Source organism: Anopheles arabiensis, chromosome 2 (genome assembly GCF_016920715.1).
Source record: "Anopheles arabiensis isolate DONGOLA chromosome 2, AaraD3, whole genome shotgun sequence".
Taxonomy (NCBI): Eukaryota; Metazoa; Arthropoda; class Insecta; order Diptera; family Culicidae; genus Anopheles; species Anopheles arabiensis.
The window spans coordinates 21,787,583-21,814,472 of record NC_053517.1 but is presented as its reverse complement, the minus strand read 5'-3'; the positions used below and the strand labels follow the sequence as shown (position 1 = coordinate 21,814,472).

At 48.3% G+C, this 26,890-nt stretch overlaps 1 protein-coding gene across 6 annotated transcripts in view; it reads left to right on the top strand.

The window, feature by feature from the left end:
* LOC120894929 (uncharacterized transmembrane protein DDB_G0289901) overlaps positions 1-26,890 on the top strand; it is a 137,449-nt gene that overhangs the window by 101,595 nt on the left and 8,964 nt on the right. For all 6 annotated transcript variants that reach the window (XM_040297828.1, XM_040297827.1, XM_040297826.1 and 3 more), the window contains exon 6: positions 22,708-22,891. In XM_040297828.1, coding sequence (XP_040153762.1) covers positions 22,708-22,891 — 184 coding nt within the window. The remainder of the gene's footprint in view (positions 1-22,707; positions 22,892-26,890) is intronic.

Here is a 26,890-nt window from a genome sequence, read left to right as displayed (position 1 = left end):
GATCGGAGCAGCATTTGAAGTCATTATCCTGGTTTCGTGTCCTCTTTCTTATGGAACAGGAAGCTTCGCAGTGTATTTGTTGCTCCTACTCTTCCACCTGTCACTGTTAGCTCCTGCTACATTTACCACCCTTTTGTGCACTAGGATGATGACTAGGTGTACATAGCATCATCTATAGCCCGATATGATGGAAGCAGTCTTCGCCACGGCACGCGATGTCGGTTCCAGTTTGCATTTCCGGAAATCATAAATTCCACTCTTAAGAATCATTTTGCTCAGGTTTCTATCGTTCACCGAGTGGAGCACCTCACTCCACAGCCCTCAACGCGCTAAACCAACGGAACGGTTTTCGATGGAGTCGTATGGAAGGAAATGATTTGCCTTTATGATGCACGTCGCGCCGCGGAGCGAAAGAAATGGAAAACTTTCCTTACCACAACACTCTCCTTCCGTGCGCGCGTGCGGGGCCAAAATGTGAAATGTCATTAAGAAGAAGGTACTTAAAAAATTCGTCCTCGTCCTTTTCTTGTCGGGCCTAGTGGAGAAGCGCCCTTCGACTGCTGGGGGAGAATATGAATGATGCAGATGATATTCGCTCGACCCCCAAAATCCTCCACCACATTCTGCGGCACAGCACAAAATTGTAATGCTAAGCAATTTCCGTTCTTCCTTCCTTCCTTCCTTCCGGCAACTGTGCTGGGCGGCGGTATTTCCACTTCGTGTGCCGCCTACGGGCCTGGGGTTTTGGAAAAAGCCACATTTTTCACGTGCCGCAACTTCTCGTCGCCTGACTGCGTTGTGATGGGTGTGTTGGTTTCTTAAATTTTTGCTTCCGAAAATGCTGTCCAAAGTTAAAGACACACTCATTTCCACGATGAAGGAAGGCTTCGAGGGAGGAACTTGCATCGGTGGGAGCGCTGTTGTTGCCACTCTTCTGCCAAGTGGTGGTTTTCTTGGCGTGCCGAATGGTGAAAAGTGGCTGGCGGTTGTTCTGGGAAGGAAAGCACTGAACCGTATGGCGAGACCACTCCGGTTGTCAAACGCGCGTGACATAATTTATTTTGCTGCCTTCCTTTCAGCAGACAACAAGGGTTTCATTTTGCTTTGATAATTTAACCATCGGTCGGTAGCCGGTTTGTGTGCTCGCACGTAGTTGGTGAACAAATTATCAAGTTTAACCCTTTTTTTTCATTTTCCGTTTGTGAAAGTTGGTTGCAATGGTTTATGATTTCAATGATGTGTATTTTATATTGCAATGTTTCTTAGTGAGCAGTCCCGACGATCCCGACGACACAATTCAGGTGAATCTCAATGGATGCTGGAGCGCTGCTACTACTATTTCGCTCATTATTTTTCCCCCTGCTCGCGGTGCTCAAATGTCCTTTTAACAATTGCGTATGCGTGTGCACACAGCACTGAATTGCAGGGCACAACGGTAACCAGATCCGTTCGTTTAATACCGCTCTCCACTTGTAAGACACGTCCTTGTTTATCCTTCAACCCTCAAACCCGTTACATTTTAATAAATGTGCAAGGGGACCCCTTCGAAAGCAAAACAACGAAACAAAAAACACGATCGTCTTTCGTCATTGTTCCCCTGTTTTATTTTCACGCAGTGCTTTTGTTGTTGTCGGCGTTGTTGCCAGTAGCTGCGGCTTCATTATTATTATCTCCGAAAAGCCAAACCCGCTAATGCCTGCCGTGTTTCTGTTTAGTCAGAAAGTCCCGAGCAACAGCTTCGCCTGGTGTAGTTCTATGATTAACACGTCTTTGGGCAACGTTGCAAAGAAAAATCCGCATAAACTGGGAAAACACTCAGCAACCCAACAGCGCGGCGTGCAGAATGCTCCTTTACGATTGTTGTTCTTTAATCAAAAAACCCATCCGTAGGGGGGAGAACGCATAAAAAAAACCCCTGAAACAAAACACCCCACTCTTCCAAGGGTTTCCAAGGTGGCCGAGGTTTCAATTTCACACCCCTTTTGTGCGGTGTGTGGTGCATTGTAGCGTGCGCTAGAATTTAAATTAAGTACCGGGCAAAAGATTGCCCCTGTGTACAGTACGCAGAAAAGGACACGCGGGAAAAGGGTCGCGTTGTGGAGGAAAACATCCCAGAACAAACGAAGGTTCACTATTGAAGCGAGCGAAAGAAACGAAACCAAAGTTCATCCCATTTTCTTTCGGAGATGGAGATATGGTGTAGGTTTTATTTCCCGTTTCGCATTGGTGTGGTGTTTCGAAATGAGGGGGGAATTGAAACATGAACAGAATAGACAGACCACGCATCTATTTTGCCAACGAAAGACAGACGCACAAGCCTGTAAAAAAAGCAGTACAGTCCCGTGCCGCAGGACCATAAATTCGTTTCACAGGGATAAACACATCCTAACGTCCCTAAGGTCGGGACAATGGCTACGCGGTCCGAAAAATCACGACAGTGGCGTTAAGTAGTCCAATTGCACGCCCTGTCCTCCGTACCAATAAACGGGGAAACAAACACGCCCGACGTCCGTGATTTACCCCAAAACGTCAAAGAGTGGAGAACATTAGGATACTTTTATTTTGGGTTTGAAGATGTCCTGTGCCCTAGACGACACTAAGGGCTATAGAGACGAATTGCTCGGGAAAAATGTAAAAATAAACTGATGGCATCACGATGGCACACACAATGCGAGGAAGAGAACAATCAACAGTGTGCTCAGGGAAGAAGCAAAAAAAAAAAACAAATCAAAACGAAACGCATCATCGCCTGCCGGACAAATCTTGATCTAAAAAGCGGACCTAGCAGCGACCTATTCTGCTACACAGTCGTCCTTTGCTTTGAAACAAGGGCAACATAAAGCATGCATAGAGAGTACCGGAACCTAACCCAAAAGGGTTTTGCCCACCAGCTTGTGTGTTTGTGTGTGTGTGCCTTAACCCTCGTACCAATTTCCAGCCAAGCGAGGAGGCAGCCGCGCATAAAATCCATCCCCGGCGCTGTACTTGCTTGAGTCAAGAACGTCGCTTCTCGGCGAACCCCGGTACCAGTACAGCCTAGCGCAAAGCCTCATCCTTCTCATAAACACATTGATGTGCTTCTTGCAGCGAGGCACGGCTGTAGAACCTACCAAGGCTTCACAAGAGCCACCAACAACGGCAAGGCGACACACTTGTGCACTCTGTGTGTGTGTGCGTGTGTCCTCGGCAGGGGACCGTTTGTTTGCCGTCAGTACACACACCGAACCCCTCCCTCTTGCTGTGTCGTTGCTGCTTAGCTAGGCTTTGGGAAATAAAAAGGGTTTTTTTTTGTTGCTTGGAAATTTTATGCTTTCCCATTGAATTAAAATGAAAATAATACGACGACGATTCCTCTCGTGCGCGCCCGTGGTGGGTTGCGTTCGTGTTGCGAAATCATCGGTGTGTACCGGCTGAGGCAACGGCTGAGAGGATCTTTTGACGTTTTATTATTTGGAAACTAACTGCACCATCATGCCGCCGCGCTCACAACACAACCCCATTGCGCTTGATGTGCGCTTACTGCTGAGATTTTAAATCCATAGGGTAGGAGATGGCCTACTACTCCCCTTCCTAAAGCTAGGATACAGGATGCTGAGATTGATAAAATGCGTTCTGTGTAGTAAAAAAAAAACACCTCCAAACGAAGAACGAGAGGTCCGAAATGGGGGAGTAGCGCTTGCCTTTTTAAAAGCGATTTCCTCCGGTTTTGTTTTGTGTACTCTACTGCCTGTGTGTATTGCTGAAAGAAAGGATCAACGGCGCAAGTCATCGTGACGACAGAAAAGAGGGGAGCATATGTGGCGTAAAGTTAGAAGTTGCTGGGACGATTCAATGAGTGGGGCCTGGAGCTGTGGAAGCATTTTTGCGGCACACACACGCGGCGGGTGGGTTTGGTTGGTTAAATTGCTCCATGATTTGAGCAACACAACTTCCGGTGTGATAATGGATTTTGCCCACCCCACATCCAACACTTTCGGTTTCCTTTCAGGATTCACACTTCTTATTATGTTTTGCACACTTTTGTGATCTTTTTTTTCGTTTCGTTTCCTTCCGAAAAGGGGATAAAACCCCTCATATTTGTGTAATGATTTAACCCATCTCGTACTGCTGGTGTGGAAGTAAATCCGGCAAGGAAATGTTACTACCCCCCAAAAAAAAAACAATAGCCCTTTAAAAGGCAACCTCCTTCTGCCCTGCTTCGGTGTGTACTTTCTTCTTTCAAAATCAGAACCACAATCGCTCTTTACATCAGTGCTCTCCCTCCATTGCGCGCCCGGCTACCCTTTTCGGAAGCGCCACAGGGCCGTGTGGTAACGTCATTACGGAACAATATATCAATATCAAATATGCATTAATAAGCGGAGTACGCATTTTGCTCGATTCATATTTCATGATTATTCTCCACTTACTGCACACAGCAGCACCGTTGCCTCCAGCGGGAAACGAACAAAAAAAATAGAGCCTGCCGGTTGACGACTACCGAGTGGCTTGTGTTGTGTAACCCCGCTTTCTCTACACCCTGCCGGGACTGCCATCTCAGGGTAGAGAATCGCAAAAGATGATGAATCTTACGACATCGGGATTCATCATCCATCCATCCTCATAGCGGTGCGTTTGGTGCTGGCCAGCTCTCTCCACAACATTATGCCCAGGGAAAGGGAAGTGGCTGGCCGGTTCTGGAAGCAGACCACAGAAGCGCACACTGTAGCGGTGGGTTTTGTTTCAACAAACCCCACTGTTGGATTGCGTGGATTACGAAGAAGGGAACGGAAAACAAATCTTAAATCAAGGTCCACTCCGTAGGTATATTCACCGAGACAGAGAGAGAGAGTGAGAGAGAAGAGTGCGAGAGAGGACGATGCTGTTTGGTTTTGGTCCTTCGAGCCGGATTGCTGGCAAAGGGAAAAATTCGCATCATAGCAGACCCCCCGTCCGGGTCGATGAGCGATGACCTCCGCCTCTGTGTGATTCGCCTCGTTCGCCAATGTTCTCGCATGCCTTGGAGCGTCGATGGTGCGTCCCTATATCTGATGCTATTTGCATTGCTGTGCACTGCTGCAGCTCTTCTCCGCCCCGGCAAGGGACCAGGAGGAAAAGGTCGAACGCACCCTCGATCGACCTCGGTAAAGAATCGATCGATGAATCGCATCATTAAGGCGCACCATGGGGATGGAGAAGAGGGAGAGAGGGAGAGAGAGAAGTAAGAGTAGCAGCTGAAGAAGACGAAGAACTTCGATAGACAAAGTCACGAGTATAAATTTAATATCTCCCCCAACCGTAACGACACACCACCCCCGACGATGATGATGAAGATGATGATGATCATGCGATGAGGTTGTACCGTTGTAGTGCTTCGTGTTCTCTCTCTCTTTCTAGTCTAATCGATCGCATAGAAAGACCACCGTGACATGGTCCCATTCACCTCTACGCCTTCCCCCTAAAGCAGTTTAATAATCTTAGTTGCCAGCCTGAAGGAGGTGAAGGAGGCAAATGATGGGTGGCGCCCCCATGCTGTGTTGGAGTTAGTTGCTCGTTTGTAATCATTTCCCGAGTCACTCTCCCAGTCCAGTGGTCGCCGGGATTTCCTGCACTTTAAAATCCATTCCCCATACTCTCTCTCTCTCTGTGTTGTGTGTGTATGGAAGCAATTGCTGCAGCCAAATACATGACATTTCGAAATGGTTTGAAAGAGAGAGAGAGTACAACCTCCGGACGATGGTTGGCACAAAAAGCAGAACCGGTCATTTGATTAATAGCCCAACGATGATCGGAAGCGAAGTGTGCAGTGATGTCCATCTGCCGTCTGCCACCGTTTTTGGGGTAGTTGGTTGGCTGGCAGGACATACAGGTGGGGAGTGAGATATTCATAAACTCTCTCTTCTTTGCCCAATGTCCGATGCATTTATGCAAAGACACCACTCACACAGATCAAAGTCATCTTAACGTGTACACTCTGATGCCACAGCTTCGAATGTAAGATTCCATATCAAATCTAAAATGCACCTAATTGTGTCCATACGCCAGCGCCCGTCGCCTTTGATTCCAGCAGCGACTGCTGGTGGGACGTGGAAATGTCGACTTTGTGTTGTCGACCCGGCCAACCCTCTGTCACGATAATGTGCAATTATTTATTGCAAACTTCAGCCGGCGTGAAATATGCAATCACACTTCCACCCGATCCTCGGCCTCCTGCTCTCCTCCAGCCACAGAGCCGTGGTGGCACTGATTTGTTGTCTACTACCGTGCTTCTCGGGCCGCACATTTAGAGTGATGGGATTACTAGTGGTGTGTGTAACCCAGCGCTCTCGTGCTCACAACATGTCAAGATTGGAGGACGATTCGCAAATCACTACGACTCCTCGCCAGCCAACCGCGCCACAAATGCACCACACGCACCACAACATTCCACGGTCGGGTTAGAAACGGTTGCCACTCGGAATGCACAGACCTGTCGTCCGACCGGCAGGCCCGCGGTGGTAGGGTATGAATAATCCATCCATCTAAGATGGATTACGGTCCCCGGGCCTCCCCCGCTCGACTCCAGTCCACCGGTTTTAAAACGTCGGAGCAGCGGGAATCGGTCGCCAGATCGACGCGACATGTTTACCTTTTCAATTACCGTATCCCCTCCCGCGTGTATGTACAGGCGCGGGGCTTCCTTTTTGCTGAGCTTGCTGCTCTGCGGAAGATTTATTTGAACTGCAATCGTTTGAAGTGCTGTGCTCTGTTGGCCATTGCTCCGCGCTCGGCCGGGTTTGGGTGCAATCAGTGCCTCGAAAGGTTGTGGTACGAGCATTGGAGTGTGTTTTCCGTGTCCGGATGAATGCAGGCAAGCGGATTTTACCGTAAAACCCGCGTGTCACATTTCCTTTCTTCCTCTCTGTCTCTCTCTCATACAATGTGTGTCCAGGAAGAGAAAACAGAGAGAGAGCGTGCGTCAGGATCAGCAGCAGCGCGCACCTGGATGCAACGATGGTAACGACAAATAGGAGAGGGATGGAAAAAATAAGAAAAAGAAGAAGAAAACGAAGAAAAAAATGCAATTCTATAAACGCACCTTTTATCCCCCGAGCCTTCAGTGTAATGCACACTACACGCACACAGTCAAAAAACATATTTGCGTAACGTTTTGCGCACAACTGCACTTGTACGACAACAGAAATGCAATGCGCAAACAGAGTGAACAAACAAACAATTTCACCTGGGTTTTTTTTGCTTCCCTCCTTCTTCTCTCTTTCGAAGATTGTGGGCTGGTAAGGACGAGGGGATGAGGCTTTGACACACATAAAAAAAGAAGAAAAAAAAACCCATTCCAAATCGGTCGGGTCGGGTGGTGGTGTAACGCTTTTTTCGCACATGCACCTGATTTGCATATTCAATTATTTAAATGAACCAATACTTTACGATTTCATAAATCTTCCCACTTTGGTGTGATTGTGTGTGTGTGTGTGTGTGTGTGTGTGTGAGTGTGGTGTATATCTCCCATCACCATTACGTGTGTGTGTCTCTCTCCCTCTCTCCGAGCCGGCTTAAAGTCGATTCCAGGCGATAGTGTCGGTCGGTGTAGTTGGTCATGATGGCGCACTCGTTGCAATTCAATTCACATCCGCATACATATTTCGCGTTCTGGTTGCCGCGTGTTTGGGGCTTACCTCTATGTACCCACCCAAACCCCCTCCTCAAAGGCAACGGGGGCTTGGCACGCATTCTTGACCAAAGAGATTCTTTCTCGCCCGGCAGTGCGCTAGCTGCAAAGGGTTTAATTAAATCTTTTTACATGTTTATTAAACGAATTAAGATATTTGAGATATTTCAATTACCTCCGCTCCTCCGCAAAATGCACCCTAACACCTTAACATTCTGCCCTCCCGTGGCCGGACGATCATGCTCTAGCTTGACTTTGGTTTGGGTGGAGGTGGTTTGAGGTCGTCTAACTTCCTAGCACACGGCACTGATCGGGACTAGAATCTATTGCACCGTCGTCGAACAGCGCCCGGCTATGCTGGGATTTACTCTAGGGACAACAACAACATGCTGGCGGGAAAGGAACCATGGGAACAACTGATCGGCTATGAATATTCATGACGACGGTGTGTGCTTTGCATGCTGCAGCACTCCGGGTGCAATTGCAATGCTCGGGCTGCCTTTCTGGTCGCGTAGAGCAGCATTGGGTAGGAAATGAATCCTGTGCGCGCCCTGAGAAAGAGTGACGTTTTGTGCAGACACAATCGTGCCATTTCTCGCGAATCTGCAAATTCTGCCACCATCATACTACACCGTTCATTAAATCACCCTGCCGGCTGTTGTGACTCCTGACTGTTGGGACACACACACACACACACACAACCCTAATGTTGAGGTTTCTCGTAAGGTTTAGAAGCCAGCAAAAACACTCTTACTCTCTCCACTCCATCAGCTGTCAGTCGTTATTCGCGCCCCGGCGAGTCAGACGATTTACTGCCGGCGCGCGCGATAGCGGTTCACTGCTGGAATGGTGAAACAATTGAAGTTGACAGTAGTTGTTTTCCTTCCGCTGCCTGCCGGCGGAATCCTGCCCCGTGGAAGAGTCGGAAATGCATTCCTGCATATTGTGTAAGCGGTGGTAGTAGTAGTTGCACTCGCGACGGGGGTGGTAGTACCCCGGTTGCAATAAAAAGGTAGATGATGCAGCCGGGAGTGTGTGATGTGTTCGCTTTGAGCCAGCAACAACAACACCGTTCATCACTTTGGCACCGCGGTCCCGATGAAAAGGGAAAACGATCTACTTCCGGGCGATATAAAAGCGGCCGGCAGCACTCTGTGTACTAGGGAGTGGGAGTGGAAGAGGAGAAAAGTCGCTCTAACCCAACCACTTCCGGCGGCGGTGGTGGTTCCTGTACCATAGTTTTTGTGCCATAGTTCTGTGTTTGCTTTTGTTTTCCGTGCTCGGTGCCTCGGTGCCTGTTATGCACGCCCTGACAGCTAAGCTGAAAAGTGGCCCACGAACAATTGTTTGCATGGGGGGGGCGGTGTACTGCATAAGCATAAATCTTTGTTGCAGATAATAATAACTAACTGTGCACGTTCGAATTGCGGCACAATCAGTGTGAGAGGAAGTGTGAAGTACATTGAGTGGCCCTTTTGATGGATATCTTTACAAAACGTTTCTACTGCTCGCTGGCATTGTGACTAGCTTGTGGAATGGTATGATGGATAAGAATGAGATTTTGTGATGTACTAAAATGCTTTGAAAGGATATTATTGTGTGAATTTCAACGAAAACAAACAAGTGATCTTCAAAAAGCGTGTCCAACTGTCAATTTGTAATGGAAGAATTTGACATCTGTCAAATCTGTTTGTGGTTAAACACAATGAAACATTCTCTGGATCTCTTCTCGAAATATATCGATAAAGGGAAAAGCAGATACCATAATAATAAACGCCACTGTACGTCTTCCAAACGGTCCTCCAACAACAACTTTCTGCTTGTGCTTTGTGTATTAAGGTTTGTTAAGTAAACAAACACACCCACCAGCAAGAGATGCAGCGTGTGTTGTTGTGTTGATACAGTCTACTGCCTCCTGTTGGCGTGGGTTTCCAAGCGGCATAAGAAAACGAATGCCAAATTTCACGACCTAACCAGTAAAACCACCAATGCCTAACGATGCGAGGCACTGCAAATGGGGAAACCCCGCCAAGCCAGTTGCTGATGAGCGGTGACACGAAGCATAAATATTGTTTCTAATTGATTTTCCATCCTGCACCGACCGACCAGCGGGCGCGGAGTGGTGGAATGCACTTTCACTTTGAATTTCCAGTGCGCCAAGACATCATCAATCAAACGAGACGCGCGCGCGACTGTGGGAAGGACACCGAGCGAAAGCTGGGACGATGATGATCCTCCGCTTCTGCCGAACAAATGATCGTCAAGAGGGTAGGGTACGCAAACGGAGCAAGAGAAAGGATGTTTTTCTTTCTGCGCAGAGCCCAGCTTTTTCTGGAGCCGCCAGACACAAACACAAACACACCGGAAGTCGCGCGGACAAACGGCACAGAAAACGGCACAAAAATGGCAGATGATTTACTTGGTCAAACAAATAAACAAACCTCTCGGTGCGCTCGCCGACTGCCTGCCGTCTGGTGCGCACTCTCTCTCTCTAATAAGTTTGCTTGCACACGGCCAAACGCCTAAAATGCCGCATTGTCTTGATTTTTTTGGGGTTGGTTTGGTGATTTATGGCATTTCTTCACTCCCATGGTGCCGTAGATCCTTGAACCTCGATGCTGCTGCTACTGCTGCTACTGCTGCTGTCATCAGCATGGGCGCGACCCGATAATTGGTCTCACGTCCACCCGACCCGACCGATCCAGGATGTTGTGCAGTGAAGTTCACAGAAACTCAACATAAGTTTCCCGTTTAATACCATATCTCACTCGTCCCTCCCAGCTATGCTAGCGTGTTTGTCCTTCTTTCCGTCATCCACCGAATCCTGCTCGCTGCTAGACACACCGAACGGGAAAGCAAAACGACAAAGCTGTTGACAATTAATCTTTGAATTGGATGTGTTTGAAAAACTATCCGCTAACAAAGGCTAGAAGAGGACAAGCTGGAGAAGCACTCTTCACCCAATACGTCTGCACATGTGCCTGGCTTTGTGTGGAATGGTTTCCAGAGAAACGTTCGAGTAAAGCAGCTCGGTCTAGGCAAAGCCATCCTAATTTTCAAGTGCATGTTTACGGTCGCTGGAAAGGATCTTTCTTCATTTCCACCCTCCTGCAACCCTTGTCGCATCCCTGGGAGGGAAAAACTCTCTCACGTTCGTTGTTTATTAATTTCGAACGCGTTTCTCGTCGGCGCTGACGAGGGAAAACCACGAGAGCAGGATCGGTGGTGTCGTTATCGCTTGCGTGGTGTTCTTCCCTTTCTGTCTGTCTATCTCACTCGCTGGTTAAGAATTTGTGTCACGTCCCTTCCCGGTATCAACCCTTGGATGGGTTGAGAGGACAAAACCTCGCCCCCCATCCTGTCTGATGATGGATATTGTCTCTTTTTATCTCTTCGGCAGCGAGAAACGTGAAACACAAACCACCACCCCAAGGACCTCCAAAACAATCAAACGGCGCGCTATTTGCTGGGGCGATCGGAGAGAGTAACCTCCATGCTTTCCTTTGGCCCAGTTTTATTAATATTCCTTTCCCGGGGCTTGGAAAACCCGGGGACCCAATTTAATAACAACAATCCATGGTGGTTAGTGACCGCAGTCACTCATGCACTGAGCCATCTCCGTGCCTGTTTCTCCTACTCCGGAAGCAAGAATGGTAGAACATGGTTGCCCAGTTACTGCTACTTCTTCCGCCACGAACCGGCAGCGGGGTTGAACTCGGACAGAATGGTGGAGGCTGGAGTGATAAGCGATAAGGCACGAACTTTCTGCCATCACACGGCAACATACACACACACACAGACACAGTGACTGTCACACAAGTTCCTCGGCAGGATCAGTTTGACATATGTCTGGCTGAGAAATTGAATTGGGTGATTCCATCAAGAAGCAATTGCTTGGTTCTGTGGTGTCGTTGTGCCCCGTTGTGGAGTTTGTTTTGTGGAGCAAACTTTGATGCAGGGGTTGTCATGGGAGATGCTCTTTATTGACGTTCCACAGAGCGCTCCTGTGGGGCTCTTGTCAGTATATGAGTTGTGTTGCTGATGCTGATTTGTTTTTCTCTTTGGCACAATGACACATATTTTGGCAAACATGTAAGCATTCCACTCCGACCTGGGATGGGAGTCTCTCGCTGTGATCTTGCAAGTTGTATGTGTATGTGTGTGGTTCGAGGATTCTTGGCAGCATCGTGGGAAGAATTCAATATCCGGTTGTGATGCTGCTGGTAGTAACATTAATTCTTTATTACCTTGAAACGCCAATTCCCGGGCCTTGGGCGATAAAATTGAAAACTCAAGTGTTTTTTTTTGTGAAGAAACGGAAAAGTTCCACCAATGTTTTGTACTTAATTCAAAGCGTTGCAAACAGCGTTTGACGAGTTGCCAGTATGAACAAAGCAGCACGTTGCCATACCACGTTACTTGTCTAACTTGTTCGCCTGTTTTAAACTAAGTGACAGCGTCATCTTCATCGTCGACTATGCACCCTTTTTCGTGTGCGCCGCAAACGCCAGCAGTTTGTCCACCGATCGCCGCCAACCCCTTACGGTGTGTAGTGCAACATTTACTTTTTCGTCAACCCCTTCCACCGACCTTTTCTTCGGGTGCCACACCGAGCGCTACAAAAACCACAATAATAACAAAAAAGAGCTGACATTCTTTTAAATTCTCTAGCCCTCGCCCTCCCCGTCCTTGCCCTTCTTTCAGCACCGTACAAATACGCGAATAATAGCCATTCTTACATCCTTTTTTTGTGCCATTCTCTCCCGTGTGCACACAAAACCAACAACCTTTCCCGACATGATGAGACGGGTTTACAATTGGACGGTAGACGACGTCGACGACGACGACGACATGGTCAAGCGACAAAGTACGCTAAACCGAGCGAGGAGAAGGGCCAACGAAGGGGAGCCACTCTCGAATGGCTTGACACACAGAGCAAAATGGATTTTGTGTCCACCCACTTGAAGCCCCAAGCGTGTGCCGCTTCACGAAAGCACACGAGAAGGATGGACAATGGAAGCGTTTGTATCCCATTTTCTCGCTTTTCCTCGCCAAAAGTTTCCCCGGGAGGAAGCTGGCGTCCGTGGTCGGCGATGTGGGGCGGCCTAATTTATGATGCTGTAAGGATTTCAGCGTTATTTCCGCAGCGAATGTGGCGGCACTTTTCCTTCAGTTACCCTCTTCCCTCAAAAAAAAAAGGGAGGAATCATCTTTTCCCGTTCTCGTCGTCGTCGTCGCCCTCTCTATTGACAACGGAAAAGTTTGTCCTGAACCAACAAAAAAAAAGCAGCACCGGCACAAGGGCGCATCCCGGGGGGGAGAGACATTGTAGAAAACTTTTGCCCCGGTCGCTCTTTTGCGACCATTGTGTGATTTTTACTTTCACCACATCAAGCGGAAAATTGCGCACCAGAGAGAGAGCCCGTTCCCGTTTTTGCTCCCGGGAATCCTTGCTCCATTTTCGTACGGCTGGAAGTTTCCACCAGTCTGGCATGGCACTGGGCGGAAGAAACCATTTCGCTTCCGTTGTAAAGGGGTTTGATGGAGTGGAAACGAACCGGGCGAACGAACCGCTGTCCGTTGTCACCATTCCGTTTTTCCGACTCTGACTATCAGTAATTAAAACTGAACCGAATGAACCTTTGGAACCTGGGACTGTGCACACTGTGCCTTTTTATTTACCGCACTGTGTAACTTCCGGAAGAAACGCGTGTCTGTATCTTCGTAAGGAAGTGTTGGAATGTAGTTTTTTTTTTTTTTGGGGAAGAGCATTGTTTTCAATTTCCAGCTTGTTTTCTACGTTCCATGAACGCAAACAGATCACAATCCCGACGAATCATGGAAGATCTCGGGTGGTTTTTAATAGCAGATCGGTGTAGGATCAGTCAACTTCTCTAAAGATCATCTCGTTACTTCATCTCCAAGCTCTTGTAGGGCATAATTTTCAACAGATGTTTTGCTCTCGGCGCTAACGCTTTTTCCAGCATCCAACATCGCATCCAACGGCAGTTATGGTGTGCCAAATGTGACACTTTTATTTCCAACCAAACAGATCCTAATGCACCGATGTCTCTCGGTGCATTCTTTCTGTCGCGGAGAAGGCTCCGGGGTTCAGACAGCAGAGAACATTCGGGCGGAAGGAGAATTTATGACACACGGATACGGTTCGACGCGTCCAGACGCTTGGACACACACTGCACCTGCCAACTTCTTGCTGGAGAAAACGGCGGCTTGGCTGGCGCCTGGAGCGCCAGCAACATGTTTGCCAGCGCGGTTTTGCAAGCATTATCTGCGCGAGCCATATCTGCGCTGTGTCGTGAATCACCCCACGACTCATTGGGCGAGTTAAATGTGATGGAAAATGTTGTGTGTATGTGAATGTATGCCTTTATCCAACAGAAACACACAAACACAGTAACACTCCTGTCTGAACTGTCGGAGGGGTGGAAAAGGTTTCATATCTTGCGCCAGTTTCCTCACCAGCTTCAGTACCTCCACTGGGTAACTCATCAAAATTCTACAGTAGTTCCTTCCGTGAGACGCACGAACTCCTCCTCACGCTGCTCCGTGGTGTGATGAAGAAGATTTATCAACTGCCTGCCAACCTCTGCTGCTGCTGCTGTGGATATCACGGCTGGAAAAGCGGGAGCGAACTCAACGAACGACGGTTTTCGGTGATTTGTTCGCCTGTTTACGAATTGTTGTGTTGCTTTCCAGGCGCGCGCGCGCTCGCTCGCTGGAGCCTGCTGCGAAGCCTTTTTCGTGTGCGCTGCACACAGGAAGCGGTGACCGTCCCCATCCCACAGCCGCTCTGTTCTGGTGGCTCAAATCCGAGAGATAACAAGATAAATTACAGACAGACCAACCAGTTCGTCGGGTTCGTCGTCACTCCCAATTGCGCCTTCGCCCGTCCGCCCGCCGGCTGCTGTTTGGCGTGTTTCGCTTTTCGGTCAATTAAACATAATAGCCATTTTTGGCGTGGTATCACTTTGGAGCAGCAGCAGCAGCAGCAGTAGCAGTAGTTCGCGATTTCATCGAGCGTGTGTTTTGGGGGGTGGGGGGAAGTTTCGTCCGACTTCCGACTTTGGTTGCAAACGCGGTGGATTTGAGGGGAATTTGAGTGTTACCGCGTCTAACGTTTTATACCCGTTGTTTTGGGGTGCAGACGTTCATTGTTTATGTTTTCTCACAGACACACATCACCCCGATGCTTTGACGCTGGCCTGCAGGAATTTTGCAATAAACGGGCATGGAAAGAAGGGCGATGATTGCATCTTCGTTTTTTTGTACTCTCCAATAGGGATGGTAGTGCGACATACTGGAACACTCACAAACATTTCGCACATCCGTCTTACAAAATTTCCCATACTAAGAACAAGTTCCTAATAGAGAGTGCGTTTCCCCCTTTTCAAAAAAGGGAATGTCTTCACTTTGATCGATATCACACTTAAAAATACGACGGGGGTTTTGTTGCTTGCCCGGCTCTGGCGGCTTTATTGTTATTTCCTTTTGGACGAGATAATTTCCATAAATATATACACAAACGCTCCCGGTGTGGTGCGTCTGTCGTGTTGCCTAATAATAATATTCCATCACCAAAGTGGCCGATTTTGAAGCCCAGCAGCAGAATGCTTAAAACAAGTGGTTGCTGTGGTGTTGTCTCGAGCCTGCCCCGAGCTGGCTGATAAGCGCAGCGCAGAAGACATTTACATAATTTCAAACCATCGACAACTCGATCGAGCGCAGTTGTGTTTTTGGACGGTTTGGTTCCATAAATTTTGCGCAACTTCCCTTCGCGTAATCGTCGTTACGAATCTCTGTAGGTACAGTCAAAGAAACGCTCAAATAATGATCATCCATTTTCGTTCGTAGCACTCACTCTCGCGATCACACTTCCCCACATGATATATTTACTTCCTCCTGATCGTTTGACTGTTCATCTATCTGCTTCTGCTGCACGCAAGTTAGCCGTCCATCTATGCTTGTGGGCACCAATCTTCTCTCTCCCGGGCCGGGAACACATAATTTATGGGATAAAGGTATATCTTGAGCTTATCTCTCTCTCGCGCTCGCGCGCGCGTTGTGATTAATTTATGAATCTATCGATGTAATAAACCTCTTTTTCGTCTTCTCTTTCCCCTTAACGTTTCTTTTTTCGCTGTATACGCTGTAAAGGAATTGAGGTCCTGTTTTTTTTGCTTACAGCAACAGTAGCAGCAGCTGCTCGACCTATTGGGAAGAGCATTAAAACAGCGACAGTGCGATCCTTTCCTCGCGCCGTACGTAAATTTAATCCAAAACAATTTTATGAGCCCTATTTTCACGTTAGGAAAATCCAATAACAAATCGTATGTTTCGGTCCGTTTTTTTATGAGCCTTCCCATGCTATTAAATCTCAGCACGCTCTTTGCGGTTGGGCGTCGTGTTAACAGGATGCGCCCCCACCCCACTTGACTGCAAACGCACCGGCGGTTTGGTTAGCACAGATGGTTTTATATACACAAAACTATATGGTATTTTGCCATAATCAACCACCACCACCACGATTTGAAAATTTGCATCGACAAACAGGGGTTAACAGGGTTTGGGAAATGGGTAGGAAAATTGTCATCACGCTCGTATTGCTGCGGCTTGCTCCGAAGCACACCGCGCGGCGCAAACGAAATGACACGCTCGTCGTGTGACACAGTCTGTTGCCCAAGTCGGAAGGGATGGAAAATGATGGCACGTTGATTAAGACTAAAGAAAGAAGGAGGGGAAAAGCCACCATCACTCCGTATAAGAACCGTATCAGCAGCTCAAATCCATTTAATGAAGATAAACCCTTTTCGGGTGACGGTGGGTGACTCCAGCACCATCACCGCCGTGGCTGCGTGTTTACTAGCTCTCTAACCCTGCCTGCTGCACACACACACATACACATTTTCGGTGAAAATCAGACGATAAAAGTGTGATGTGGTTTCCATAGCAGCAGCAGCAGCAGCGCCAGTGTCTTTCGAAAGGAAAGCTGCAATCGACTGCGTTAAAACGGATTTTCGTATGCGGATTTGATACGCCCAGCCGTCATTGCCGGCGTTTGTGCATCTTGTAGGCGCCCCTACCTTCCCCCTCGCCTTCACACAAACACACACACTGACACAAAGAGTAATGGAAAAGCATCCCCCTGCAAAATCGGGTTGAAAACTTGCGACACGCAAATGCAGATGACAGCTGCCGTGCCGGAGAAGAAGCGAAAGGAGCGAAAGAGATAAAGAGCTGCCGCTGCTTTGTGGTTGTGTAGCCTCTTCCTCTGTGTGTTTGTGGTTTTTTTAGTGGATGAGAAATCTGGAATCTTTTGGCTTTTGCCGGGGGTGGCGGGTGCGCCAAAATTTCTGCCAGCAGCAACCCTCCCGTTCGGAGCAACATCTTGTTGCAGTATGCAAATTACTTTCATCTCATTTCTTACTGAGCGCTTTACTTAATTGCAAACTTGGAATAATATTTGTTACAGTACTCGACAGTTGGTTTCCTGTGTGCGCACTATCCCTTTTACTCCTTTACTTTCTATTGTTTTCCCGCCCCCGCATTCATGCGTTCATCGTGACTTTCGGCTGCGTAAAAATTCGTTTACCCAAGGACGTTTCTCCTACGCTTTGCAACACATTTTCGGCGTTTGCTTTTGTGGCCCCCCCCGAACGAAAAGGAATGGCCCGGCCTCTCCGGTGTTGTGGAAATGTGATCGTCGTCGTGCACAAGCTGTTACCCGGGTGCGCTGTCGGGCACATGAAACATGTCAACCCTTGTCTTTTGGTTGAGTTTTGTTGGCGAGAAATTAAAACCCCCCGAAACCAACCAACCCACCGGGCCTTACAAAAATGAACGCCGCCGGCCCTTGTCGCGAATGAATTGGGAGGGTTTGCACACAGTTTTCCCACCCACTTCAGAGATGTGGTGGGGAAAGGGCAGGGCGCAGACACAACTAATCCCCTTTTCTGTCCAGCGAAACCAAGCGGAAACTGACCGGATGTAGCCCCAAAACTCTCTGAACAACCAAAAAAAAGGTGATGAAGTGTATACCCTACCTCTCCTCCTGGCCAATGTCTAGTTTCAGGGCAAGAAATTGTCCGCTGCTCAATGTGTCAACCAATGGCGACCAAATGCCCAACCGCCACACAATTAAAGCTGTATCCGTTTCGGCTTTAAAGGATTAGCAAGCTAACACCGGGCCATTTATATCCCTCTCCCTCTCGCCCGCGGTGGCGAATTCTTTCGGTGGTGCGTTCTTTTGGAGAAATTTTTTCTTTCTATTCCTTTTATGCTGTGGCTGGAATGTTTTCAGGCTTTCCTCAACCATCCCCCCCCCCCTTCCCTGCCGAAAATGCTACGATTTGACGTAAAATAAAATGGATCATCCTACCTTTTACCGACCAATTTCATCCAATTTTTCTTTGCCCTCCATCCGTCTCAATATATCGGTTTCTCGGGAAGGGGGAAGGGATTCCGGATGTGTTTAGCGATGGCGGCGTGGGGGTTGTGTATTCTTTTTTTTGTATACACATTCAACGGTAACAGGAAAGAAGGTAAAGGGATCATGGTTGATGAAAATTTCATCCGGAAATTCCTTCACACAGGACACACAATTCTAACAGCGGCTATACATGTGTGTGTGTGTGTTGTCGTCGGGTTTGTTCGGTGCAAAAAGTTTTGGCGCCGACCATAAAAACCACCCCCACTCCCACTCTCACCCCATCCGGAATCAAAGCCGCCCGGGGTGGAAAAACTTCCAGCTCGAAATAGTTGTCATTGATTTCGGGTTTCCCGAGGTTTTCCTCTTGTCTTGGGCGGTCCTTTTTTTGTTGGTTGGAAGGAAAATCCGGTCCATGATATACACACCTTCCCTACACTTGGTGCCACGACAGTACACGACGCCCGCCGGTAAGTTCGGATTTGCACCGGACGTTGTTCACACCCAAACACACACCCACACTCAGGTGGCCGGATGTGGACTGGACCGGTCGGTTTAATACTTACAGCAAACACTGAATCTCTCGCCTCTCCCCACCCGGAAGGTTGCTTTCCTGCTCCGCTCTATCTCTTTCTCTCTCGCTGTGTTTTGGGCTGCAACTCGTCCCTCTACACCACACCGGACGTAACTGAGCCAAGGAGAAAATTGACTTTAGTTTAACTTTTTACGGCAAACGGGGGCAGTTTTCGGTCGGTGCCGTACCGGTTCCTGGCGTACAGTTGGCAATGTGATGGCACAAAAAGAAAGCGTCCTTTGACCCTTTGCTTCCGGGGCGCTAACCTTGGGTTGGGAAAGGCCACACGATACATCTAAGTTTGTGCAAGTTTCTTCACAAAAGATTCGAGCAGCTCGCTCGCCGGTGCATCGGCACCAGTGTGCTCCGTAGGTGAACGAGAGCTGCCGCTGCTAGAAACTGCAAGCAAAGCCGGAAAAGCATGCATCCTTTCTCCCCCTTTCATCATCTGTGGGAAGGACAGTGGGAGGGAAAAAAGCGACCAAATGGAAAAGGTGGCAAAATTGGGAAAGTTTGTGCCGAGTTTAATAAAAGCCAACAGACACACACACACACCCACAGACCCGGGAACCGTTGGGTCATCACACATAAACCCAACGTGATATCATCGCTCGAGAGAGAAAGAAAAAATCAGATTGAAGGGAAAAGCTCTGGCAGAAAACTTGTAGCGCACCCCTGGACCGACCTTCCTTCCGTTCGGCATCTCAGTGTCGCTCTATCTCTCTCTCTCGCTCTAGAGCTGGCAAAACGGGGAAAGGCACAACGGAAGTGAAGTAAAAACGACTGCGAATCCCCGACATTCAAGCTTGCCTCCTGTCGCACGGTAGATAAATTAACTTTATTAAATTTCTCCCCGACAACGACCGGTGTGTTGCTCGGTTCCTCCGGGGTGGGAAAGTGTTTTTCCACCACCAGTAGCAGCAGCGAATGTGATAAGATGTCAAATGACCCGACCAAAGCTTTGGGCTCTTGGAGGTGGACGCGGACACCGGGCGCTCCTTTGGCAAGAGAGATCTCTCCGCTCACCGTGACTGGTAGCGCCCCCGGGGCAGGAAAATTGCACTATAAATCCTTCACGGATCCGTTGCAGCTCGCGGACACCTTCCCGGACAACACGGGTCCGTCACACGGGTGGAGCCTTTTCTTTAGTTTTCGGTCGGTCAGACAGGCAGGCAGTTTTTAGTGACAGCAAGATTACTGTGCGCGCCCGAGTGCGACAGGAAGTGAGCAAAAAAACGCGCCATAACCGACGGAGGACGACGACGAGATGCGTATCTTGCAATCAAGGTTGGTTCTTATTTGCTTCCAGCAGCAGCACCGTTTGCTACCACCCGTGTGTTAGCAGCGTCAGTTTGTCGTCCTGGGGGGTTGAAGGTGACGGTGACGGTGTGTTTGTGTCATTTATTTCGATTGGACAGTCGCTTTTCGTCGCCTGCGTCAAAAGTCAACGGTGTGTTAATAGCCGGACAAAAGAGTGTACCTTTTCCATCCGTTTAGGCTCTTCCGGCGAGACGAGGCCTGTGTACACACACAGTTCCTCCTAATCCTTGTCCCCAAAGCGTTCGCTGTTTCTAGACAAAGCCACTAGACTGATAGGCTCTTGTTCTCGACCTGCTGACATTTGACCTTAATCGATCGATCGCTCTCGTACACTTCACATCTCAAGCAAAGACTCTCCCGTGCAGTGGGCGCCCGAAGACGCGTGAGGACGCGTCAAGTGTAAGTAATAGGGATAAATCAAATATTTACACGCCACACTTCAACCGGGTTCATCTAAACCGGGCACTTCATCGCAGCGAGCTCTGATACGTACGATGAATTGTGTAAAGTAACACCATTTCATTAGCAGCAATAGCTCTGGATAATAGACGCGCGGCTATATATATATATATATCGCAGGGTCAGTGGGTAGTAGCAATAAAAGTAAGTATCACCTGCAAGAGTAGGTTCAACCGATGCTGCAACCCGATCCGACTACTACTTGCTAATCAATAACAGGGGTTTTAGTGTCCGCTTTGGAACGATTCACAACGACCCGGGCGACAGATGGGAGCCACTACTGTATGTTGTGCCTCCACAGTGACACTACCGAATGGTGGGGAACTGGTATGGATTGATGGTGACTTTATTTCCCTGCTGCTACTCACAATCATCCATCAATCTCACTCCGGGGCACGCTCCACACACACACACTCAGTCCGTTACAAAATACACGACACGCGCGATATCTGTCCTCATATCTGTCGCCGGGGGAAATCGAAATCGCGTCTGTAGCGCTGCTGCTCTCCGCCTGACCTCATAACCGGTGCGGGGTGCAGTGATATGAATTTGATTTGATGTTTTTTTTATGTGTTTCTGTGACTTTTTCCGACTTTATGTGTTGCCTTCTTTTTCTTTTTTTTTTTTTTTGGTGTGCTGTCAGCATGTCCTTGCTCGGCTGTCGGTTTGTTGAGCCGCGTTCGGTTGCCCATCAACCAGCGCAACTTTTCAGGAGGACGTTCGGCAAGGACGTCGTACACCCATACACACAAACACACGCGATATGACTGCCACGCAAAGATGACGTCGCTGCCATTCATGGCCATTCATCGGGGAGAGAGAGAGAGAGAGAGAGTAGAGCACGGGAAAAGGATACTCTGTCAAGCGTTAAATAAGATGAAGGCTGGTTCGTTAACTTGAACCGTGTTCGATCGCATGAAGCCCTTGGAGCGGAGATTGAGCGACAGTGATGCGTGTGATGTCGATGGGTTAGTGGTGGTGGTGGTTGCGTCAACCTGCTGCCACACTATATCGTTCCGTCAACGCTGTTCCTTCGCCATACGCACTGGAACGAGCATGGAACAAGGGACGACGGACGCATTGGCTTAGAAGAAGGGGATTTTGAAAGATTAACGTTTTGCTCCTTTGCCCTGTTATCGATCGATATTTTCCCATTCATATGGTTTGCCTGCGAGAAGGACAACAAGAGTGAAACGTGTGGACAACAACACATCGGTGTCACTTGGAAGATGTCCTGTTTGCCAGTGCTTTGAAGTAAGCAAACATAACCCCATCCATCCCGCTGCACATTATTAAGCAAACTTGAATGCCTAATGGGGCAGAAAAGCGTTAAAAGTTCACTTTTCTTTTGCGGTAGCTGAGGGGGGCGATGATAGAAGCGGGGGCAGTGAGTGTTGGAGTAACCAAGAACCGCATTTTAGCGTGCTTTCGCTGCTGCTGCTGCTGCTGCTGCTGCATACTTATGATAATTAGAATGTTAATTAGTCCTCCTGAAGTCAGCAACAGCACCAAAACCAAAGCAAAAAACAGGACTGCATCGCTTGCACATCGACGACACCCATCGAAAGGAATTCGATTCCACGACCGTCGTCATCCTAAGCGGCGGGGGTCGGCAAAAGGATCTTTACACGTCGCGCGTTCACAACTTCAACCCCCCCCCGAGCGGTTGCGGTCCCCTGCGGGAGTGGAGAATTTGTGTGAGTGGAATTAATTTACAGCTCTAATTGCTGCTGCTTGCTGCCGCCGACAACCCGGTGCGACAATTCCTTGTAAACTCTCAACGCGAAGGAAACTACTTTATATCCCTCTTCGCAAGCAGTAGTGGCATGGTGGCTCTCCATACGGAGCGTACGCCACAGATTGAAGTGCCACACTTGGTCGCCCTTCCGCGCTTAAGAAGGGTTGAGGAGAAATTAATGTGCTGTTTACGCGTTGTGTTGGGCTGCGTTTGACATTTGCCTTGTAAGAAACGGTTCAGCGGGTTATACTACTTGGGAGGGTTTTGTTGAAATTAAATGCAGTAATGCTCTCTCGGCTCTTGTGGTCGATTTTGAAAAGCAGACTTCTTGGGTTGCCTTGGGGCTACGGTCCCAAGGGAGATGTTCGAACCTCTCCATGCGAACGCACAGTACACCCATGTGCCCACGTCGTGCACATTAATTAACTCGATCTCTTCGGTTGGTGAAGGCACTCTCAGAGAAGAGTGTTTTTTTGGTTTGACAGTATTATTAATTCGATCTTTCGCGTCCCTTTTCTCATCCACAGACACAAACGAAAAGTTCAAAACTTCCTGCCATGCAAGACGCCAACCCGCGGTCCGCCCCATCTCGATGCGACAGGTGTACCGACCGGGCACTCGGTGACGTACGAAGACCCGGACGTACACTTGGGCCACCATCCGCTCGTTATGCGGCACCATCATCATCATCACCATCATCATAACATGGAGGTAAGTGTGTGTGTGTGTGTTGCATGTTTTTTAAAATTAAGTTTAAAATGAAAAGAAAAGAGGTTCTTTCTTGTGCACTCATTCATTAACTTCGACAAAATCACTCCTCAAAAATTCCTCCCAAAACGACCGAACTGGCTGCGGGGGGCACCCTTCTTCGATCGCTCTTGTCAAAATTAATTCGCTCTGTCAGATTACATTGAATCATTTTAAATTGGATAATTCCAAGTGACATATTTTTTGGCCGAGTGCGGTGGGAGAGCATAGAAAGGGAGCGCGTTTGTTGGTGGTTTCGCCCTTCACTGGCGGCGGCTAAGAGCATTTAAAAATTCACCTCACACATCATCCCGCAAACCGTTGGGAATTGAGCCAATCACGCAATCGCGCGTGTGTGTGTGTTGAGTGAATTTTAAAAGAGACTGAGCAATGCAACGCAAGGTTTTGGGTTACAGTAATCAATTTTTAATTTCAAAACAGCGCACTTCGTATCCCGCAATGACGGTGTGTCCTGTGCGTCCCGGTGTTTCTCTCGGTTCTCGTCCCAAAACGGTCCTAAGTGTCTGCAAAAAAAGTCCAAACGTGTACGTACAATGTCAAAATGTGTCATGTGTTTGGACTGGTTTTCGGTTTTCTCTTTTAATTATTAATGTTATTCCACCGCTTCCACCCATCGGCAGTCTCATCTGTCTCTCTGTTCCTGGCCATCATCGCAAAAAGTTAGTTGCCCAAAAAACAACAACAGAAATATGTCCAATTTTGATGAATTGGAAAACGTAATCGAACGTCTTCCCTTCCCTATCGATCATTGTTAATGCAGGCTCGTCTTCTTGTCTTGCTGGCGGTGGTGTTGAACGTTGGAATGCAAAACCGCGGAACCTCCCAAAAGCGGGCTGTGTACCGTTTAGTTTCTGCCCAAAAGTGGAACTGAAGGAAGTTTGTTCATTTTTTTTGTTACGTGTTCACTGTTCACGTGTGTACAAACTCATCGCCGATTGGGATTTTGAGATCGTGTCTTGCTGTCGAGTTTGTTTTTAAGAGACAATTGAACAATAGTAGGCTTCAACTGATTTAGCTAGTTGCCTGCCTGAGTGACAGATCAGGAACAGGGGAAATGTCCTTCTATCTGAAGCTGTCACAACAACTGTCAACTGGCACAACCGCAAACCCAACAACCGGATGCATCTCAATGGGGAGGGATTTGATATCACACATAAAAAAAACTTAAACAAAATCACATGATCTTCTCTATGCGCGTGTGTTAAATCTTAGTCCGCGGGAAATGACAAACGACCAGTGGGAAAAAAAGGATCGAAGTGTATGGCGCAAGATCGCGCTTGCGCGCGCGCGCTCACACAAACAAAAGCACTGATGCTCGTCCTAATGCTTGGTGTCCGGAGAGCGGGATAAACTGTCATAATATTACGACAATCCATGTCAAAGCCTCAAGTTCCTTCCCTCCCAGTTTCACGGGGAACAATAGCGACGCCGTGTATTTTGGTCGTGGTTTGTTCGCCTTCCCTTCTTCTGCACACACACATCCTGCTTGCTTGTGGCGGTTTCGGGGTGGAATTTGCACACCGGCACAGCACCGTGCTCAAGAACCGTTTTCTTAGACCTTCGTTACGATCTACACACATTCCAATTCTCTGTTGTTGCGGATATCAATGACAGACACACACACACACACACAAACACAAACACAGGCTTTTGAAACCTGAAGCCCTCGTACGACGACGAAGACGACAACGGTTGTCGCTCGTTCTCTATCCTTGCCATGCATCCTTTGTACCGAATGTGCATCCATCTTCTCCAAACTGAATGAAATCTTCAAAATTAATGCACACACACACACACACAAAAGCGCAGAAGTGGTTCGTTGCAGGTTTCGAAGCAGTAGACAAAAAGAGACCTCTGAAATCTTAACCGTTTTTGTTGGGTTTCTTTTCCGTGGTAGAATTATAATCAAAACGGTTCCTCCTCCACTACAGCCCAGGATTGTTGTTTATGCTCAAGATGGTGCGAAGCAGCTTAAGAAGATGTTGCTTCCATTGCTCAATCATATCGTAGAGAGGAAGAGCGACATACAATATAATAATCGAGCCGGAAAATGACGACAAACCCGAACCTCGTCCTATCCTCCTTCACCATGCCGAACTTCACTGGGGTTTTTTTTTTGTTGGGAATGAAAGTTTAACCATATCCATATCATATTTCCTACCCCAAAACTGTTTTGGTATAGAAATGTGAGCATAGCTTTTTATTTCGGTGGGGAGGAATTCCACGAAACCACAATGTGCGTGCGTGCGCGCCCGTTTGTTGCTGTTGAAAGCCACGCTGGCTCAGGTGTCGCGCTTTTTGCCTAGAACCTCGCGGGAACCTCCGACCTAGCGACCAGCAGTTTTTGAATTATTCCAATGAGTAAGATATCTCATCACGGGGGACCTACTACACACACCGGCAACTGGCACTTGGGCCCAGCGCCATTCGCATAGCGGGCGACGTTTTGTTTCTCAATAATTTTCGGGACGACACCACACAAACGGTCGTCTTCGTGTTCCGCCCGAGCCTTCTGCCTCTCACGAGGGGATAATTTATATGTTTCCATTTACATTTCATTAGGCTCGCGCACTGACCCCTGTGCGCGTGCGTGTGTGCGGTGGGGTAGTGTTGCGTCGTACCAGCAAGAAGAGACGCGAAGATCGTCTGTCCGTGAATAGATCGCGCCGGTGGAAAGAAGATCGTTCCGGATCGCCAGGAGGAGCCACCAGACACATAATCCTGTATTTCCCGCCCCGTTGTGTGTGTGTCTGTGCTCGCGCAAAGGTGGCAAGCGAACACCGAAGGGGTTTTTTAGAGGCACGCTGCTCATAACTCTCCTGTTCGCTGCTTCCCTTCGCTGTGTGAGGCAAAAAAAAGGTATTTTCTGCTCCTTTTGCTCCGGTCAGCCAAGCCTCTTTACCAACGAAACCACAAGAAACTGGCTCTGTGGTGTGTGTGTGTGTGTGTGTGTCGCATCGTGTTTAGGGGTGAGTGCGAAGCGAATTATGATTGGCGTGTGATGATCAAATTTCGTGTCTGTGTAATAATGCTGTCAAACATGTTTATTCCGAAGGCAGAGAGCAGCGCGGCGGCTTATCCGTCGAACGCGCGCTCGCACACCCGCGTCTGTCTGCCATGTCCGCGCTGTCATGCTGCGCGAACCTGTGTGCCCCCTTCGATGGGAGTGTACATGCGCGCGGTGTTGCTGTAGAGGTCTTCCTCCAAGCGGTCCTGACCCTGCCCTGTCCTCTGCCCCTGCTGGGCTGTTGTGTTGCCTGCTAATTAACAACTGTATACGCCTCGAAATATGTTGGATGGATGGAATTTTTCTACAAAGGGTGATTGCCGGTGATGCCGCCGCCAAGACGAAGGATCCGACTCAAACGCTTATCACTCCTAATTATTCCGATTAGAAATTGTGGATGCGAATGATGGGAAGAAGAAGAGGTTTAACACCGCAAAGGTACGGCTAGCGATAGACGTGTGTGTGTGTGTGTTTTCTATCAAGCCAGCTGGTTGGCCGTTTTGTGGAGCTCCTAGACAGGCGGTAAAAATTAGCTAAAAATTGATAACCATACCAAAATGGCCTTTTTCTCTTCTTTCCGTCCCCGTCGAACACGCTTATGGAGCGCAAAAGAGCATCATAAAATCTAATTGGATTTTGTTTTCCAATCGTAGGAGCAGATGAGCTTCTTTAAGGTTAACGGCACACTCCCGCGTTTCGTTTCAGTAGGTCCTTCAGACAATGGCTTGTTTTCACTCACAGCCACTCCGTCTACAATCACTTTAGTTTTGGGGAGTTTTGTTTTTTTTCAGCACAAAAAAAATAAAATAAAACGAAGCGGGTTCTGCCGCGGTGTGTGAAACCTTTCAACGTCTTCGCACATCAGGTTGCATATTTTCAGCGGCACAACAACGAACCGCCCAGAGCGATATCACTTTGATAGACACACAGCACAC